General features: G+C 38.1%; 2 protein-coding genes and 1 pseudogene across 2 annotated transcripts; 2 read left to right on the forward strand and 1 right to left on the reverse strand.

Annotated features, from left to right (window-relative positions):
• The first annotated feature begins 5,865 nt into the window (after window positions 1–5,865).
• On the forward strand, window positions 5,866–7,616 carry LOC133868055 (uncharacterized). The gene is made up of 2 exons (XM_062304859.1): window positions 5,866–6,011; window positions 7,022–7,616. Exons 1-2 carry the CDS (start codon window positions 5,887–5,889, stop codon window positions 7,221–7,223), a joined length of 327 nt encoding a protein of 108 aa, XP_062160843.1. The 5' UTR covers window positions 5,866–5,886; the 3' UTR covers window positions 7,224–7,616.
• LOC133868051 (G-type lectin S-receptor-like serine/threonine-protein kinase At1g11330) lies at window positions 7,319–10,822 on the reverse strand. Its single transcript, XM_062304856.1, has 7 exons — window positions 9,390–10,822; window positions 9,111–9,218; window positions 8,810–8,946; window positions 8,524–8,734; window positions 8,068–8,305; window positions 7,826–7,976; window positions 7,319–7,747 (listed from the first exon to the last, which is right to left on the reverse strand). Exons 1-7 carry the CDS (start codon window positions 10,741–10,743, stop codon window positions 7,466–7,468), a joined length of 2,481 nt encoding a protein of 826 aa, XP_062160840.1. The 5' UTR covers window positions 10,744–10,822; the 3' UTR covers window positions 7,319–7,465.
• Window positions 10,823–11,772: 950 nt separating this feature from the next.
• On the forward strand, window positions 11,773–19,768 carry LOC133868876 (uncharacterized; annotated as a pseudogene).
• Window positions 19,769–21,077: the final 1,309 nt, after the last annotated feature.

Consider the following 21,077-nt stretch of genomic DNA (forward strand, 5'->3'; position numbering starts at 1 on the left):
ATTGAGTGGCTCCACTCTTCAATAAAGAATTGATGGCATTGAGTGGATTTCTCCACTCTTCACGTGAGTAAATAGCACTCATTGAGTGGCGGACAACATCATTGAGTGGCTCCACTCTTCAATAAAGAGTTGATGGCATTGAGTGGATTTCTCCACTCTTCACGTGAGTAAATAGCACTCATTGAGTGGCACTAGGCTTGAAGCCTTTAAAGGGATCACTCGAAGACAGAAATGGTATGCTGAAGAAAACACTCTCAGTAAGAGAGAAGATATAGAAGCAAAAGATAGAAGGAAGTTTATCCTTCTTGGTGTGCGATAACAGGAAAAGAAAGAGAGGTTTTCTCTTCTAGATGTGTCGTACAACAATACACAAGTGAGTGAAATCTGGGTGTATTGGGGCTTTGGGCTTTGAGTGATTTTCTCCCTGTAACTATTTTTAATAGTGAATTTTCTCTGCGTCTCCTACAGTGGATGTACCTCGGTTTGAGGGAACCACTTAAATCTTTGTGTCATTTGTGGGTGATTTTTTTATTTATCCATTGTCTTCTTAATTTTTCGCTTCTCACGGGTCCTGGGAAATAGGACTTATTTCCTAACAAGAACAGTGGGGCTTAGTAAAGAGAAAAATGAAAAAATTCTGAGAAAGTGGTGCAAGGAAAATTTTATCAATAGTTGTTCCCTGAGGCACGCTCGTGACATCCACAGGTTGGCTGTCTATTATCCTTGTCAGGAATGTACCAAAATGGTTTCACCATTCAGAAGATCATTAATATCTGATCCATTTTAGTTTACACCAATCTCCATCCTCAAGTTTATTAGGTGCTTTATTGCAGTCAAATTCGGGGAAATGTTGAACATATGGGTCTTTGTCTTGCTCCTTGTGGAGATGACATGCTTCAGTTCTGCAGATGTCTTGCTGCTTCATTTTTCCTCAATGCAGCTTTGAAGCAGCCTGAGGGAACATACAGGTATGGACTATTGAGTGTAACCTTGACATGAATGATGTTGAAATGCATCTGGCAGTTCTTATAGTTCCACTTCTCTTTATACCTTTTAATGAGGTCAATATCACATTTGAAGATGTTCCCGTAGTTTGTCGATGAGATGTCTAGTGACTTTATTCGACTTTCAATTGTCATATGTCTGTATTTTTGTTTAGTTTATAAATGTCTAGTCACTTTAATGTTCTATTCTCAATTAGACTTCTCATGCTTACCTAACTAAATGGCAGGGCTTTGGCAAGTAGTCAGGTCGTGCAGATCCACCCTTCTTCTGTGTTATTCCGGGCAAAACCAGAGTGCATAGTTTTCAATGAACTAGTCCAAACAAATCACAAGTACATCCGTAACATAACTAAAATCGATTACGTGTGGTTAGCTGAGCTGGCTCCTCAATATTATTGCATGCAAAATTAAATCTTGTTGTCAATACTAACTGGTAAGATCACGAATTCTCTTGGTTCATTTGACAGTTTGTGGGTTGTTCTCATTTTTTCTGTTGTTCACTCTTGGTATGCTTAATTTATCATGAATATAATCAACCAACTTCTGACCATGTTGTACCTGCACGGGTCCCAACTTAAATGAGTAAGGTAGAAGCAAACTCAAAGCTACTTTTTCAAACCTGTGCAGGCATGGGAAGTTGCTTACCATGGCATTCTGTAGCCTGATATTTTTTACTTAATTGTTGAGAGGAGTGGCTGTTTTTTGATGGAAATCTCGCTGGAAACTAGAATGTGATGGCTCCTTTTCCGGTTTGGCCCTGGCTTTCAATCTTGTCCGGACAGGGATTTCTGGCTTCGCATGTGCCATGGATATGACATTGAAGAGCTTCTTTAGAAAATTAGGAGGTGGCTCCCAGTTATCTGTGGACATTGCTATCAATGTGACCGAAGACACTATTTCAATGTGAAAACAAGAATGGCCGTTGCTTAGAGGCATATGAGCAACTGAATAAGTTGCAGCTTTCTTGAGTCCCTTTTACTTGCTTTGGGACGTGTACATGTTTTCAGTTCATTCCACAACTTACTACTAATCTATATGGGGTTGTGGCAGCCTTGAGCATTGGTGAGTAACCGAGTCATCATCAGTCAGTCAGAAAGCCTTGCAAGAGACCAGGAATGAGTTTCAGATTTCATATTCTATTTTAGGAAGGGGGAAATTGTTGTTGACTGCTGGTGATATATCTTAATTGTTCATATATATATATTTATCTTAATTCACAGCATTCCTTATCAACCTATTGGCTCCTTATCCTTGTAGTGCATCTTATTAGATAATTGGAGCATTCATTGATGAAATCATGAAACCAACGAGTTATTTGTACCAAAAAAAAAAAAACGAGGAGAAATAATAAAGGGTGGGCAACCCAAATAGGAGCTTGAAAACAACCATAAATCAATGCTATAAAACTTAAAACTACTTAAAATTATCAAATAAATGACATTGCCCATTGAGAGAATTTGGGGCTACCACAAATGGCGGTTTGTAGCCAAGTTCTGTAAATGGAACAACCAACGAAGCAACTGTGGCAAGTAAGAAGACACTTCTTAAAAATAGAACAAGCACTGAAGAAGGTTGCTTCGGAGCAGCCGAAGAGAAGTCTCACCACAATGTCCAGAAAATGTGGTACTCGGCAGGAAGAGCTTGGAGGACACCAAATCAAAAATTGCAACAAGATTTGTGAATCTCTATAGCCCAAAAAAGGATACCAATTACAGGAGAAATGGGGAAGACGACAAGTAAATGTGCAGACAAAAACGAAGTGGAAATGGACACGCGCAACATAGTGGTGCGTAGAGTGCAGGCGTAGTGATGGAAGACCTGGCTGAAGCCGAGGAGGTTGGTGGGAGCAGAGGGAAGGCGTCACCACAATAACCCCACCTTCACCGACAACCAGTAGTAGCAAGGCTGGTTCCAACTTTACTCTTTTTTATATTTTCTACTTTGGATAGTTAAGAACAAAGACAAAATATTCTACTTCCCCACTGCCCAAGTGTGGTACCTTCTACTTCCCCACCCTATACGCCTTTTAGCATATCAAATTAAATTGGTACCTCCAGTCCGTTTGACCTATTTGGTTATAAACTCTGTTTCTAAGTAAAGTAAAAAAAATAAAAAATTAATAAGAAAAAAGGGTTATAAGGGAGGATTATTTCCGCTCTTGATCGGAAAGAAAAAGAGAGTGCACAATCTTAAAATCGAAAAAAAATTGGTGAGCTCGGCCTTAACAACAAACTTAACATGAAATAAAACAGTACAAAAATACATACAAAGGATAGGAAATTAATCACAAGTGACCCAATCTTCTCAAGGGCAACATAGAGCGATTACAAAAGCAAATTAAAAAAGCACATGTTAAGGCAAACCTATCTAAACCTCCACTTGAAAACATCAGCAATCCCTATCAGGAGACTGAAGCCGAAAATGCAATATTAGAGTCTGATGCAAGGACTAAATCAGATAAAGGTACCAACACATATCCGGTTACAGAGTCGAGTCGAGTCGATCCATCATGGGAAATTCGTGTGCATGTTTCAGTCCCAAGGAGAAGCAGCAGGTGACGTCCTTCGAAAGAGAACCCTCAAAACGCTTACCCAACTCTTCGCCTTTCTCGCCCTTCCCCACTACCAAAAGCAAAAGCAAGAAAGAAGGGAGATCTTGATCAAGAGTACTACAACGATGCTTTCATTCAACAGCAGGCCCAGCTTGCCGCGGCTTTCCTCTTCCAGCATCATCAGCAGAGCGGTTCTTTGCCCCTCAACCGCTCCGCTTCTGTAGCCTATCCCTCTCCTGCTCCTAAAAAGATCCCAAGGAGTTCCAGTTCTGGGCAGCACTCACGCACCGATCCTACTCTCATTCACCCTCATCACCTTGTTAATAAGGTTTAATGAGAGTGGAACTGCACCCTGTTTTGTACCCATTTGCTCAACCTCGATCTATGGCATGCCAAATGGATGGTAACAGATATGCTACCAATTGCTGGGGGCACGTTCTCTGAAGAAAGCCTTGTTGGCTGTAAAGAAGCACGAGAGATGTTTGTGGAAATGTTTCCTTCACTGTTATTTATCAATTATCAAATGGTACAGCTTTGTATAAATACCAGTGTAGACGCGTATTGCATTTACAGATGATTGAATCCTAGATGACTACAACAGGGCTCCAGCAAAATAAGGAAGAAACTCACCGGAAAACCAACAAATTCTCTTTGTATAAATACAAGTAAAATACGCGTATTGCACTCAATTTTTTATTTTTTAGGATATATGCTGATGAGAAATGATCCTTACACTAATTTCTCACAACAGCCCCACAACAAGATGACGTGGCTGGTAATATTTCTCTATGCTGATATGGTAAAAAAAAAAAATGTACACGTAGCAACGTTTGATAGGTCTTACATAGATTTTTTTACAAGTGGCAAACGAGCCTGACGATAGATGACAAAATGACTAATTTTATAACCCAACAAAACTCATAAACCAATTTTATCATTTTTTTTAAACTCAAAAAAAGTGTTTTAACAAACATGGAACCGGATTCACAATTTTTTAATTGAGATTCGCTTAGTGTCATTCTTTTATCTTCTATATATATATATTTATATTATTTTTTGATAAGTAAACATAAAAGTCAACACAATTTGTGACAATATATATTATTTAATATGTAGGACCCATATGTAAATTTCACGGATTAATTAATAAACTTTACACTTCTTTTATCTATCTAGAAGAATGAAAACAATCATTTATTTAATTTAACTATTTTTAAAAACTTGATAGTTGATGATAACTTTGTTCCAACTTCCAAATACATGCACAAAAAAACCAAAAAGAGAGGGTAAAAAAAAAGGAAAAAATAGAAGAAGAAGACCAAATTAAAGGTCAAAAAGAGAAAAGAGAAAAGAGTAAAGGTAGGAAGTTGTAACAAAGTTATCATCAACTTTCAAGTTTTAAAAAATAGTTAAATTAAAAGAGAAATGATGTCCATTTTTTTTTTTATGAAAAAAATCTATTATTGAATCTGTAATATCCGAGTAATTCTATATGTACATTAAGTGTTCATAAAAAAATAGATGACTTTTAAAATTATCATGATCAAAATCATCATTTGATCAATCACACACAATAGTAATTTTAAAATGAGTAATTCTATTAGTATATTAAGTGTCTATTAAAAAATAAGGTAACTTTTAAAATCATCAATGGACGTATGATTGATCAAATGGTGATTTTAAAAACCATATTATTTTTTGATGGACACTTAATGTACTAATAGAATTACTTTTATAAAAGCTACTTTATTTTTTTATGAACACATAATAGACACTTATTGTACATATAAAATTACTCTAAATTTATACATCTTTTACCTATATAGGAGAATGAAAACAATAATTTCTCTTTTAATTTAACTACTTTTTAAAACTTGAGGGTTGATGGTAACTTCGTTCCAATTTTCACATTAAAAAAGAAAAAAAGGAAAAAAAGACTAAATAAAAGGTCAAAAAGAGTAGAGAAAGGCTAGAAATGCACCCCTCATTCCTCCATTGTCTCCCTATTTTTCTTAAAAAAATTGATTTTAAAAAAAAAATTGTCTCTAATGTCACATCATAGACAATTTTTTTCTTAAAACTAATTTTTTTATTATAAAAAAAGGATGAGGGGATGTGGGGTGCATATGTGTAGCATGGCTCAAAAGAGTAAAGGTTGGAAGTGAAATGGATGAAGGGAGCGTTTTATCATGTGTGTCGTTCATGGATGAGACATATGAGTTCATTTTCCGCCATATGATCCACTCATCCATCCACCCGCTTATTTACTATCTTCACGTCTTTTTCCCTCGTTCCAAGTATCGTGCGGTCTACAAGTTACGAAATGAAAAAATGGAAAATAATCTGGTAAAAGTAAGTATACACGTGGAAAGTTCAAATTCAACGAATCTGATTTTCTCTTTGTCGCTCTCTCTTCAGCTTCGGAGCTTCTCTTTAGATCTGATCCGAGCAACAAGGTAAACCTGCCAAAACCTAACGCTGGATCTCTTTTCCCTTTCACTTGTTTACCAAACCACAAGCCTACGCATGTATTGAATTGCTTGTTAGGTTTTCTAAATCTTACAAAATTAATATACTTAGGTGGAAATAATTGCAATTTGTATAGTGTAGCTTACTGGCCTTTCTTTATTCTAATTACGACAGAATAAAATGAAGGGTTGGGAAGGAATCCTAGAATTTTCTGTCAATTTCAGTGGTGAAAAACTTCACTGCCTTCTATTATAAATAATATGAGAGACAGAGTTACATCTCGAAGAAATTTGAAGGACTCGATGCAGGCATGAAGATGGTGCAGCAACTGAAATGTTCACTATTTTCTTGAGCTACATTGATTTTCTGTTTCTTGGCTTGCTTTTGTTTTGGAAAATTTGGTAGAGGGCCTTTGTTCCTGTTGTTTGCAGCTAGCCTGCTGGTTTTCTGTTTCTATTGTTTTGTTTTGTTTGGTCGAGTAAAAGTTCTCATTCATCTAAAAAGGGAGAAATGAAGAAAATAAGCAGTGGTGGGAAGTGGAATAATTTGTAGAAAACATGATTGGTTTTGAACTAATGATCTAGGCAAGAATTTTTTTTTTGGATCTCACACTTCTGTGTTGAGCCATGGAACTTCATATCCTCCCATTAGACAGAAGCCTACACATTTTGGATGATGCCCTATGTAAGGCATCAAAGTGTAGAAATAGAGGCAGTGCCATGTTGAAGTTTGAGATCTTTGAGGTTTCATATTGAAGGTTTCTCCTTAATTTTATTGCTTGATGTCAAGTATTCTATGTTCTGTAAAATTGACTCACTTCTGCATGATAGAGCATACATGTTGTGTACTAGTTAAAGAAGTTGAGGTGAATTTTGATAAAGTGTTCAAGCTTTCTGGATGGCGTTTGCTTGAAATGGCATGATTTATGTTATTTTCTTTACATTTTGTTCTGGATTCCAATTTTTTTTTTTTCTTTTTTTATTTGCTTGGATGTCAGGTTTTTGAGTTCTTCTTTCTATAAGATCTGGGAGAGCATGGGCCGAGGAGTTAGCATCGGTGGAGGACAGAGTTCATTGGGCTATCTGTTTGGGAGTGGAGAGGCTCCTAAACCAGCTACAACTAATGCTGAAACTGCTCCAAATGAAGTGCAGGCTGTGAATAATGCGCCTGCCTCCAAACCTGCTACTGCTTCTCATTGATAACCCAGTACCTCTCTAGATCGACAATAAATTGGACCAAGAACAAGCAGCTCACAAACTAAAATAATCAGATCAAAGACTTGTACAAATAATCCTAAAGAAAGGCTAGTGGTGATTTGGTAAGGCTTCCCCTTCCAAAGGCAATATAACCGGGCAATATAACCCTGAAAGTCTTTCTACATAAATAACCATTGTAACAGGAGCTGATTGTGTGTTTTGTTTAAAAAACAAACACATGCAAGCTATCGGCCCTGAACTATTGTAACAGTAACATTGTTAAGGGAGCCAGCATCTGGGGAAATTTGCCTTTCGGTGAATGCAGGTTGCTTTGGAAGAGGCAGATCAATAGTCTCACTTTTAAGCATGGAAATAACAACAGATACAGTTGGCCTATCTTTAGCAAAATCTTGCACACACAACAGCCCAACATGTATGCATCTCAAAATTTCCATTTCAAAGCATGGTTCTCGTATCATCGGGTCTGTTAATGCCATTATGTTTTCTGCATTCCACAGTTTCCATGCCTGTAAACAAGATTGAAATTCTTAGAAAAATGCAATGGAAGTTCTAAAAAATGATGCAATGAGATAGGGGAGACTTACAAATCCTAGAAGGCTCATGGCCTGCTCGTCATCACAAAAGCTGGTGTTTCTTCTTCCACTAACTATCTCTAGTAACAACACTCCAAAGCTAAAGACATCCGATTTTTCTGAAAATCGTCCTCCCATTGCATATTCAGGGGACATGTAGCCGCTGAATTTTAACAAGCACATCAAAATCTTGCTATATCAAATATTAGGGTTATTATCTTAGTGAATTTAGCCAAACAAAGGTATATACTTACTATGTTCCAACAACCCTTTTAGTATTGGCTTGATCTTCATTGCTCCCAAAAATCCTAGCCATGCCAAAATCTGATATTTTTGGATTTAGCTCTTCATCCAACAAAATGTTACTCGCCTTTAGATCTCTATGAATAATCCTTAACCTGGAATCTCTATGAAGGTACAACAGACCTCGACCAATTCCTTCGATAATGATGAATCGTCTTCTCCAATCTAATAGTTTTGGTTTGACTAAATCTAATGAAAATTTTCAAACCAAACAAGAGAAAGAAAATGCATTCGGATTAAACTTGTAAGGTGAGCAAACATCATGTTTTTAACACAAGTAATTTGGTGAAGTACTCACATCAAAATACCACAACCAAAGAATATAATTCCATATTTGCCTCTCGACATAGATTATTTTAGATTGTAATATTGGAAAATACTAACAAAGGGCATCAGCATGAACTAACCAAATACAAATGCGTCCAAACTTTTGTTTGGCATGTATTCATAGACCAACATCTTTTCTTCCCCTTCAACACAGCAGCCAAGGAGTCTAACCAAATTCCGATGTTGGAGTTTAGAGATCACCACCACCTCATTCATAAACTCTTCTTGCCCTTGTCCAGAGGCTCTTGAAAGTCTTTTTACTGCAATTTCTTGTCCATCTAACATTTTCCCCTATAAACAAACAAAAACCAACTGACTACATATTCAAATTGTTAGGCAATAACCCTCTATAAGAACAATCATTACCCTGTATACGGGACCAAATCCACCCTGCCCAAGCTTATTTGATTGATGGAAATTGTTTGTTGCACTAGCCAGCTCCTGAAGATTGAATAATGGTAGCTCTTGGAGTTTAACTTGGTTCACGTTGTCTCCGTGCTTGTCTTCCCCACGAAATTTCATTGATGAGTGTTTATACAGTAGAAGTTAGTAATCTCTATGTAGAAATGTTGTAACATTTCTTAGTTCACTAAGCTAATAGGAATTTAGTAATCATCATTTTTTTTTTTTGGTTAAGTAGCTACAAAGATCAGAGTGACAATTTTACCTTTTTGTTTTGAACTCCAACGCCACAATAAGTAAGTGCAGATGCCAGTGGATATTACTCCTATGATCACTGTGATTGTAACGATTACTTTCACATTTTTCATTTTGTCTGTAAATCAGAGAAAACATCAAAATAATTCATCCAAAATAAAACAGAATTATCTCTACAAGGACTTAGCTTGGGAAGTTGGGTTGGATTGAAATACAATTTTACCAATTTTGCAACATTGATAAATTTCAAGAATAAGAAAAATTTAGAGAGAAAACAAAAACAACCCACCAAATTCTGAATAGGCCAAACGAACATAAAGATCAGCTCCATCGGTCGAGAATTTCTGTAAGTCAATTAAGCTTCCTGTCCATGTCATACAGCCAATGCCAGAATCATATGCGTAAGCTATACAAGAACAATTCTCCAAGCATTGGGTACTACAATTTTCTTCCAAAGTAGTTGACCAATCTGCCAAGTACGGGACTTTCATCATCGTCAGTTTCAAAAATCCATCTTTTTTTTCCCCTTCACTGCCATTATTGTTCACCCTCTCACACTGCAAGGGTGTCCTCCTCACACATCCACTAGCCCAATTTCCTCTGTTCCATTCTTCTGTATTCTTTGGCTCAAATCCCCGTAAACAGCTGCAAATTAGTGAATTATGTGGATTACAGCTTCCAAATGCCCCACACCTGCCATAAACATCGCACTCAGTCTCCAAAATTGACCGCTTGACCTTCCAATCCTCCCCATTGTTGGAATATTTATGCAGCATATTTCCTTGCGCGTTTAAGACATAAAAATACTTTCGGAGAGGGTCGTTCGAAATGGAAGAAGTGAAATAGAATGTTCCTTCTTCTTTATTATTTACAAGATCAAAACCATCAAGATATACAGGATTCAAGTTCGGCATTCCAATAAAGGTCCGGGTGTTCCATGGACCACTCCGCCAATATGGGCTACCGTCATTCCAAACCAAAATTTCGGGAAGATTATGAACATCAATACCGGCAGAGAAGTTTCCAATGGATGGATCAGAAGGACTTTTCCATGATGTCAGCTGCACTTTCTTACCCGTTCTAACATCAGTACTCAATTTCATCTTTGGCAAGTATGTATCAGAAGGATGTTGGAAACTCTCCCATATGATTGTTCCTGTAGTGTTTCCTTGCAAGATAAGGTTTCCAGAATCTAAAAGCTGGGCACTCGAATTGACAACTGAACTTGTTAAACTTGATGACCAAAGAACCTTCTTTTGCCCATCTAATACCACCAGCTTGCCATCTTCGGATATGGTTAGAATTCCAGAGGAATTCTTGAGGGGCTTGTTTCTGTTAGCAACCCATATGACAGTGGGCACAGAAATTTTAGCATACCATATCCCAACATAGCGATCGGTTGAATTTGCAGGGCTGAAAAATCCCAGTTTGAAATCACCGCCGTTAGAGACTACGCTTTCAGGGTCGGTGATGAACTTAGCGGCTGTGATGGTGTCTGTGGCAGAGCAAAACTTTAAACAAAAGCAGAATAGCAAGACAAGAAGAGCTGACAAGTTGGTATTTCGAACAAGTCCCATTGGTTCAACGCTTCTGGTTTTTGAGAATTCAGATTTTGGATGGCCGGATGCCGATTTTGAAAGCATTGTTGATTCATTGCTTCTGGTCCTCTTACCTTTTTCTTCGACAGATATTTCTACCACTCAAAACTTTCCGTCTGGACTGCACGTTGTATTGTTTTGGCAAAAAGTACACGTAACCACAAATACGCGTTTGATTTTTTATTTGCGGTTTGAAGGTCAAATACACGCTTTTGAATAAAATGGTCTCATTTAAGTGTATGTTTGAAAAATATGACGTTTTAAAAATGTGAAAAAAAATTTACTTTTTGCGTGGCAAGTGAAGGTGTGGCCCGATTCTAATACCCTGAGCAGAGTTCTGGTATATAATCCTCATTAGAGCTTTACTCATTTGGTTGTTCTGGTTCAACTTCTGTTGTGCAGTGGCTTGTAATAGTAATACAATGAGCTGAAGTTGATTTTCTAGCTCACGAGTAATTCTGAAATGATTTGTCAAGTAAATTGTGCATGTTATTATTCAAGAACATATTCTTCTTTTTCATTCTTCCATCTCTATTCTTTTACTTTAGTTCTGTTCCTTGATCTTGAGAAACCATGTAATAGGACATCTCTCCATGCAGTTCTCCTTATTCCAAGCCTTTTCCTTTCTGAAATTTTGTTCTCCATGTCAGTCTCCTTGTCTTTATTAGTTCATATGTAAAGATTGCCATAATACATTTCACTACTTTGACAAAAAGGTCCCCTCTATGGCTGACGGAATTCAGGCAATGCTATGTGACATGTTATGAACTTCTACATGCAATAGGCAATTGTACAATGTGCAATGTGCAGGGTGGGATGTGTACCTTGTAGGCTGCTACTTGGTTGCATGTGGAAACTCACATGCATTGAGCCTTTTATGGATTTTTTTTTCTTTTCTTTTTTTTTTTTTCTCAACACACCATCTTTTTCCTAGTTGCAGTTTATGGAAAAGGAAAAGAACTCACTGGGCAAGACTATTAATACACCTTTGGCAAATTGAGCTATTCCTAATACTTTGCCATAGGCTGCAATGAGCCAAACTGAGCAAGTGCTGCCATGAAATATCATGCAGTCATGGACCTTCCCTCTTCTGCATGTCTGTTCCTTTTATCCTCCTTGTTTTTTGCCTTTCAAATCTGAGCTGGAAATGTTAACAATAAAATATTTCTCTTTAGATACAGACATTATCAAATTTTTGCTGACGCTGTTAATACTGTTGTAAAATATCAATGACTACGTGCCATGAAAAATAATTCATTACTGAACTAGTATAATTACAAGTTTATTAGCCAACGAGTCCCTTTCATTTTTGCTGTTCAGTTTTGCCAATTATTGACCCTTGATACCAGAAAGATTTTTATATCAAGTGATGTCAATGCACTGTAGGTTTTGAAGCTGAAAATGGAATTAACAACCTCAATTTCTGGGAAGAGCTTCCATGTGGGTTATATGGCATATCTTTTGATGCTCCAAAATTGGATGGGTTTCTGGTTGGTGAAGGCAGAAAACATGAATGGAGGGATGCCATTCTGAAAGAACTGCTTGATTGGGAGAGAACTTCTGTTGAACCCAAACCTGAAGATTTATACCTTTCTCTTTGTAAGCCACCTAGAGAGCAACATGATATGCATTCACCTAGTTCAAATATATTGCCGTCCAAATCAGGTGGATGTCATACCATTCTCTAGAAGGGCTACATGTAGATATTCCAAACTTTAGTTGCAATATATGAACGACTTCCAGTTTCAGTTTCAGGGCAAGCACAGATTGTGCTGGTTGCTTTAAGGGAATCTGTGATGCGGTGCACTTCACAGCATAGAATTTTTCAGGTTCAAGAGCTGATTGAACTGAATTTCAATTGTACCCAGTTTCATTATATGGGGTAGTGAGATATGCATATATGATATATTTTTTATTGAACACTTCATTGATGAGTAAAAATATTTTGCAACTTATTAACCTTGAGTAAGCTTAATTATTTCTCTTTTGGGTTTTTTTTTTGATTTATCGATTTTTGTTCTAATTGAATTCTTTTGAGATGAAATGCATAGGCAGTTACCTGTGATATAAGACAAGGGGAACTCGCACCAGTGGCAGTTCTTTTCTCTGGTGGATTGAATTCTATGATACTTGCAGCATTACTGGATGAATGCCTTGATCCCAGCTGTAAGTGTTGCAGTGAAAGCTATGTTTACATTTTTTTCCCTCTTAATGTTCTGTGTTATTTTTGTACATATCTCAATGGGCTCCAATTTTTTGGAGTTGAAACTGGAAAGCTAAGATAATCGCATGTATTATAAAATCCTTCTGTCAAGCCTGCTTCTAAGCTCATGTCCTATCAAATTTCATTGACAGATGAGATCGATCTACTTAATGTGAGCTTCGATGGTCAGTCTGCTCCCGATAGAATCTCTGCCAAGGCAGGGGTAAAGGAGTTGAGAAGAATTGCACCCTTGAGAAGGTATGGACTATGGCATTTAAATTTTGTCCTGGTCTCTGGTTTCCCGTACTAAGAAGCTTTTTGTGTTATATGTTGTATAAAGTACCCCAGCTTCACACCTGTCTTAATGTCACATCCTCTATAATTGTCTTGCTTAGTGCTATTTCTAACCAATTCAGATTATATTGGACTGCAGGTGGAAACTTGTGGAGACTGATGCTGATTTATCGAAATTGGATTTTGAAACAAAGCACATCATGTCACTAATAAATCCTGCAAATACTTACATGGTAGCCCGTCTCTTTCTTTAGAGTAGAGCAGCTTGCGTTAGTCTATGATATGCCCTGCTTTTAGCGTCCAATGAATTACATAAATGACCATAAATTCTTATGTCGTTCTAACTGATACAAAGCTCCTGATATTATGGGATAACATCACAGATACACAATTATCTCATTAGCGAGCTTTTGATGTTCCTTAAGTGTAGGCTTAGGTTGTAATCTCACCTTTAGATCTCATAAGGTACCTTATGATCTTTAAACTTATTTTGTCCTATGGTTGTTTTGTCCCATGAAATAACTAAATAACAGAGTAAATTGAATCAATTCCAGATCTCTCTTCTTTTGTCATTGATACAACATGTCTGCTATTATGTTTTTCTGAATGTATAGTATATTATATCTCAAGTGAAACTGAAATTGCAGGACCTTAACATAGGAATAGCTTTATGGCTGGCCGGTAGCGGCAGTGGTTGGGTGTGTGAAGGAAATAACAATAATAATGTTGAGGATCTTGAACGTGTTAAATACAAGTCAAAGGCCAGGATTGTCCTTGTTGGTTCTGGGGCTTATGAGCAATGTGCCGGCTATGGTAGGCATAGAACAAAATATAGACAGGAAAGGTATGCACTTATCTGGAATAAATTAGATGATCTTGTGAACTCTTTTTTTTGCATGTCTGAAACCAATTTGTGTGTGTGTGCACATGTGATTGTTTGCTCAATTTATATGTTGTAAAGTAGCATTCTTTTGCTAATATCAGTTTGTTGACCGAATGAAACATAAAACATGAAAAGTAGCTTGCTGCTGCAGCTGGAATAACATCTGAAACAATGGAACTAGGTGAGATTGTTTGAACAAAATTTAGTTGCTGAAAATCATGAAAAGTGGCCCTTAACATCCCGACACCTTTATCTGAATTTGGGCCTCAAGAGTTGAGGTAAGGCCTTTAAAACTTCCTTTGGTGCTGCCACTAATCCCTGTCAACTTTTAACAAAATTACTCTATTAAGTATAGAACAAAATAATCCCCTCAATTTGATAGCTAATCATGACCAAATGAGGAGGAAGAAAAGAGTAAGATGATTTGTATGTTTACTTCGGTGGCTACTGTGATTCACTTCCTGCTGTGGCCTTTTAGTTATGGGCCAACTTCACAGTTATAGCAGGTCCGCATCTACTGGAGTTGTATTCTTCTTTTGTATGGGTTAATACACATATTGGGCTACCCTAGTGATAGGGTCTTCTGAAATTTATTGTTTTTATAAAGGAATCTTATCAGTGCTAAATTCATTCTGAGAGACAGAATTACCCTTCCTCTTGTGCATTAGCATGTTAGCAACTGATATTTATCCTGTTTAGAGTGACAGTGATTTGATTTAATTCAGCGTATGTAGTGACCTATAACTAAACAAATCATTTGGTAAATTGTGGAGTGATACAAGTTTATTGCGCCAACTCATGCTGGTGGTCTCATATGCTGTACCAGTTGGCTTGGGCTACATGAGGAAATGAAACTGGACATGCTGAGAATTTGGAAGAGATGATAGATGTATTGCTGATAACGGGAAAGAGGTATTGCTAAAACCTTAGACGAAGATTATTAATTATGTCATTGATTCGACTCATTTGGTAAGCATCTAATTCTTCCTTTTTTTCCCCAAAGGCTAGATTTCCTTTCTTGGATGAAAATGTTATAAGGACTCTGCTTAATATTCCTTTGTGGGAGGTTGCCAACCTTGATCAACCTAGTGGAACCGGTGACAAGAAGATTCTGAGAGAGGTCAGTGCCATATCTTTTGTTCAGTTTACATTCTCTGTCATACCCTCGTCTATGATAGGTGAGATAGACACAGATATGAGGTTATGTATATGTTTTTTAAAGTTTCTGTAACATCTGAGAAAGTGCCAACATATGTGCATGCTTTTGTAAGAGCATCTTTTTCCTGGGTTTTTATGCACGATGTTTACATTTATAATCTGCAATGCATCATAGTATAATACTTGTGCCTCAAGTCATCATATGACATGAGTATTGTGTTGATGAAGGAGAAGTGTCTGACAAACCATTTACAGGGAGAAGTTTTGTACGCATTGTAGCATCTATATCTCTACTGGCAGCATCTATATCTCTACTGATATTATATTCATGAATTTTTGAAGGATCAAAACCAATAGTTTGGAAGTCATATGGTTTTCAAATTGTTGATGTTTGAAAGAATACCATTACCCTGACCAGAAGCTAGCTGTTTTTGGTGGAAACTGAAGATCGACATCATCTGCCAATTTTGAAAGAATACCATTACCCCTCCTCCCCTAGCTCTAATCCTGAGCCTTTGTCTCCTGACTTCCCTTCTCCTGCAGCTCCTGATTCCTCTGCCAATTTTCCTTCTTCTCTGCAACCATCACCTTCTGCTCTCCCCACCCCTTCTCTGCCAGACCAACCTGCCTCTTCCCTTGATCCCTCCCCCTCTCTTCCTATCCCTGCACCTCCCACTCACTCTATGGTTACTCGCTCTAGAACCGGGACCCTCAGGCTTAAACCTTTTCCTGACTATAAACTCTTCCATACCCTCATTTCTGAAACTGAGCCTAGTTCCTATAGCAAGGCAGCCCTTGACCCCAAATGGCAGGCTGCCATGCAGCTTGAGTATGATGCCCTTATTTCTAATGGCACATGGACTTTATGTCCCCGGCCTCTTCATTACAACATAATTTGGAACAAATGGGTGTATAGAATTAAAAGACATGCTGATGGCACTGTGGAGAGATTCAAGGCCCGGCTGGTTGCTAAAGGTTTTGACCAAAGAAGTGGCATTGATTACACTGAAACCTTTAGCCCTGTGATTAAACCTTCTACTATTCGTGTTATCTTAACTTTGGCTGTCCATTTTGACTGGGAAATTCGGCAGCTCGATGTGTCTAATGCTTTTCTGCAGGGTTCTTTGCTTGAAGAGGTATATATGGAGCAGCCTCAAGGTTTCATCAACAGCCTTCACCCTACCTTTGTGTGCAGGTTACACAAGGCTCTCTATGGCCTTTGTGTGCAGGTTGCAGGGTGAATTTCCCTTAAAGGACTTGGGACCCCTTTATTTTTTTCTTGGCATTCAGGTTACTCGAAGCCCTCTTGGTCTACATCTCTGTCAAACTAAATACATCACTGATTTACTTAGCAAAACTCACATGAGTGGAGCTAAATCAGCCAAATCTCCCTGTCCGTCTGGCTCCAAATTGTCTAGGCTTGGTGGCAGCCCTCTTCCCGATCCTACTGTTTATAGACAAATCGTGGGCGCTCTTCAGTATTGCACTCTCACTCGGCCTGACATTGCTTATTCTGTGAATCAGCTGTGTCAACATCTCCATGCACCTTGTTCTACTCACTGGACAGCAGCTAAGAGGGTCTTAAGATATCTACAAGGCACGTCTGATCATGGTCTCTTCTACACTAAAGGCCCTCTCCAACTTAATGCCTTCTGTGACTCCGATTGGGCTGGCTGCCCTGATGATCGACGATCCACAACCGGTTTTGCAGTTTTTCTAGGTGACTGTCTCATTTCTTGGAGTGCCAAAAAGCAAGCTGGTGTTTCCAGGTCCAGTACTGAGGCTGAATACCGATCTCTCTCCACTACCACGGCTGAACTTTTCTGGCTCCGGATGTTATTCAAAGAACTTGGTATACCTCTGTCCGTGGCTCCTGTTCTCTGGTGCGACAATGTTAGTGCCCTTGCTTTAGCCTCTAATCCGGTTTTTCATGCCCGGACCAAGCACATTGAAGTTGACTATCACTTTACTCGGGAGAAGGTACTTAATCGAGATATTATCCTCTAGTTCATTTCTACTCTCGATCAAGTGGCTGATGTGTTCACCAAAGGCTTACCCTCTCCTCGATTCCTTTATCTTCGCTCCAAGCTGCTGGTGGTTTCACCCCCTATCAGCTTGAGGGGGGCTGTTAACGTATCACCAAGACATCATCCTAATAACAGCACACATGCAGCTACACATGGCACACATGCAGCCACATATGCAGCATTAGCCACATCAGTAGCAGGGACACATGGCACACCATCCCCTCTCCACCATGCTGCCCACCAAACCACCTCAGCAGCCGACTCTCCTAGCCCAGCAAGCCTTTCCATATCAGCCTACCCTTCCACACCAATAGCCGCATATCATGCTGCATATTATGCAGCAAATCTTCCTATAACAGCAGTCTATCTCCCCATGTCTACAACACGTCATGCTACCAAATATCCCCAAGATTCTAACAAACCAAGATGGAAGGAAATCAACCATACCAGCAGCCGCATAAAGTCCCATCCTCTTATAGTATCAAACGTGCCCTTCAAGTCAAGAGTAACTCCCACGGCAACATCAAGTCTCAAGGTCAGCATGCCGCTCAATATCAAATCCTCTAGAGAAGGGAAGAATCAAAGCATCGAAAGGAAAGATTCAGCACCAATTATGTAAAGGAAAATCTGTGCTCTATTGTAACAAATCATGACAGAATTGTTTTTCTTTTTCATAGTTTATTTCCTAGTTTGAATTACCAATGGCTGTGTATATAAAGCCTACTGCCGTCTCATTGTAACTTAAGCCTTTTGAATATAGTATTACAGAATTTTTCACTTGGATGAAAATGTTATAAGGACTCTGCTTAATATTCCTTTGTGGGAGGTTGCCAACCTTGATCAACCTAGTGGAACCGGTGACAAGAAGATTCTGAGAGAGGTCAGTGCCATATCTTTTGTTAAGTTTACATTCTCTGTCATACCCTCATCTATGATAGGTGAGATAGACACAGATATGAGGTTATGTATATGTTTTTTAAAGTTTCTGTAACATCTGAGAAAGTGCCAGCATATGTGCATGCTTTTGTAAGAGCATCTTTTTCCTGGGTTTTTATGCACGATGTTTACATTTATAATCTCTGCAATGCATCATAGTATATTACTTGTGCCTCAAGTCATCATATGACATGAGTATTGTGTTGATGAAGGAGGAGTGTCTGACAAACCATTTACAGGGAGAAGTTTTGTACGCATTGTAGCATCTATATCTCTACTGGAAGCATCTATATCTCTACTGATATTATATTCATGAATTTTTGAAGGATCAAAACCAATAGTTTTGGAAGTCATATGGTTTTGAAATTGTTGATGGTTGAAAGAATACCATTACCCTGACCAGAAGCTAGCTGTTTTTGGTGGAAACTGAAGATCGACATCATCTGAAAGTAGCAGACAATAAATTGGTCAAGTGAATCACAGTTTATTTACTGCCCATTTATAGTAGTAACTCAAACTATCTTGTGCATGGTTATTTTCCCTGATAGTTGAACTGTCAAGCTAACCATGTGGATGACATAAAGTTCTGTTGGAAAAAAGTCAAGCTTATTGCTGTTCAATTGGATTTAACTTTGAGCAGCTCTATGCTGAAGGGGATGCTCTGATAGGGCATCTGAAGTGGAGGGAACCGGAGAATGTTAAGTGAAGTTGGGGGTAACATTCTTAATTATCTAATCTAGATTGAAGTTTCTTTAGGTTCACTCCCTGTCGACTCATCATCTTGCTGTGTTCATATAATGCTTCCATACGGTTTTTCCTTGAACTGATTAAGTTTCCTGCCCTTTATTGGTGGTTGGTCTATATTGATATCTCTTTTGCTGCTAATATGAAAGTTTTGCACAATTGCTTGGTTTATATGAAGCAGCAGTTCTGCCTAAAAGAGCAATTCAGGTATGTCTCTTTTCATAGTAATTTTGTTGATCGAAAATAACATAATATATCTCATCTTATCGTTTTGAAAGACGATAAAATCACATGATATCAATTTGACTGGTTTTCCAGTATTAAAAACTCAGATGCAACTAAATAACAAAATCCAATTATAGTTGATCTAATTGCAATGTCAGTTACCTATGAACACCACTATTTGATTATTAAGAGATTTAATCGTTCCGATTTACTGTGGTGTAGTTTGGTTCAAGAATTGCAAGGGAATCGAATCGAAAGAATTTTGGTAGTAACCGTGCAGCAAATCAGGCATCTGCAGGAAGTGCAGTAATTCACATGCCTCCAAATTTGACTTCATGGTGCCCTTGGTTAACCCCTGGCATGTGTTCCTCTCTTTCTTTCTCCAATTCAATCTGCTCAATTTCAGAGTTCCTATAATTTTGTAAACCAAAAGTGCCTCCACAAATTGTAAAATAAATAAATAAATAAATAAATAATTGAAGTTTTCTTCTACCCGATTGTAGAAAGGGAAGTGGCGCCACAATGGGCATTTACTCAACATGCTGAATGTAACGTTGCCAAACGTTTTACTTAAATCGCAATTTATAAAAAAATGTAATTCATTTATTTTCTGTAATTTAGTTTAAAATCGTATTTTTTGTCTACGAAATTCAAATTTCAAACGCACCCTCAATGGCTTGTACCTGTTGAACGGTTACATGCCAAATATTGTGTATAAAATGTAATGCACCATTTCCGTTAAGGTGATTGAACAGAAGAGACAAAAAAACGTAGAGCACCATGTGTTTGAATACTCATGTCTCTCGTTTTCTGAATCTGTGGAAGATATTTAGACCGTAGAAATTGTGAGTATTGCTCTAAGAGCACTAGCAGCAATCTCCTAACCATTTTTCCTATGTTTAGGGAACAAAATTACTTTTTGCTTCCCTATAAAAAAATACCCCATAATAGATTCCCTTAATTTTCTCTATATCAATTAAATATTAATTTTTACTTACTTTTTTTTTAATTATTTTAATTATTTATTTTTTATCTTGATTCCAGAAGCAACGTCGCCCTGGGTCTTCACCTCAGCCCAGTCCTCACCTCATCACTTCTCCATCTCTGACGGCGACCTCACTGCCAAGCTTGTTCCCAAGGCTCCACAATGAGCAAGACCCTGACCAAAATCACCTTCCATACGACAAATGATGATTTGCCTGAATGGGCGGAGCCGATGATTTGCTTAATTACCGAAATCGCCTTCCATACAACAAAGGATCCTCTCTATTTCTCTTTCTCTCCGACACACACATACACTTTCTCTATCTCTGTTTGGTTTTGTAAAATCAAATGGCTATGAAGCGGTGATGATGATTTCAACATGTAAAATCAGGCATTGGGAGACGACACTGTTTCTTAATTGGCGGGGCGACTCCGAGCATCCTGTGTGAAAAATGACTTTTGGGAGGTGGGTATGGGCTGGCAATGAGAGATCTGGTGGGCAAGGAGGTGGCGGGGGTGGATATGGTTGCGGTGGTGGGTATGGGCCGGCGGTGGCCCGCGGGAGGAGTCGCATGAGTATCGGGAGGAGAGAGAATTGAGAGAGAAAAGCGTGAATGAGGAATGAGGATGTCCGTTGTAGTGATTATGTGAATAAAATATTCGATTGGGTAGCACTGTTGCTACCCAACCGAATTATCTAAATATAGGGTGACTATTGTAGAATTTTTTTTGAGTTTTTTTGTGAAATTTTTCCTATATTTAGGGAAGAAAACCAATATAAGGAGACTGCTACTAGTGCTATAATAGTATGTTCTACCATTCGAGAGAAGAAAGACATTGAAGAATTTAAGAACAAAGCATGTTCAATAACTACATAAGATCAAATTTATTTCGATTCATAAAAGGTATCGAATAATTTATTCCG

This window comes from Alnus glutinosa, chromosome 5, assembly GCF_958979055.1.
Source record: "Alnus glutinosa chromosome 5, dhAlnGlut1.1, whole genome shotgun sequence".
NCBI classification, from domain to species: domain Eukaryota; kingdom Viridiplantae; phylum Streptophyta; class Magnoliopsida; order Fagales; family Betulaceae; genus Alnus; species Alnus glutinosa.

Bases quoted from the DNA above. Each gene is read 5' to 3' on its own strand.
- LOC133868055 (XM_062304859.1), top strand. From the start codon at position 5,887: ATGGAAAATAATCTGGTAAAAGTAAGTATACACGTGGAAAGTTCAAAT. The intron at 6,012-7,021 runs GTAAACCTGCCA...CTTGGATGTCAG, and splicing joins GATCTGATCCGAGCAACAAG to GTTTTTGAGTTCTTCTTTCT.
- LOC133868051 (XM_062304856.1), bottom strand. From the start codon at position 10,743: ATGCTTTCAAAATCGGCATCCGGCCATCCAAAATCTGAATTCTCAAAA. The intron at 8,306-8,523 runs GTTAGTTCATGC...AATTTTCATTAG, and splicing joins TTTGGACGCATTTGTATTTG to ATTTAGTCAAACCAAAACTA. The intron at 7,977-8,067 runs GTAAGTATATAC...GTTAAAATTCAG, and splicing joins AAAAGGGTTGTTGGAACATA to CGGCTACATGTCCCCTGAAT.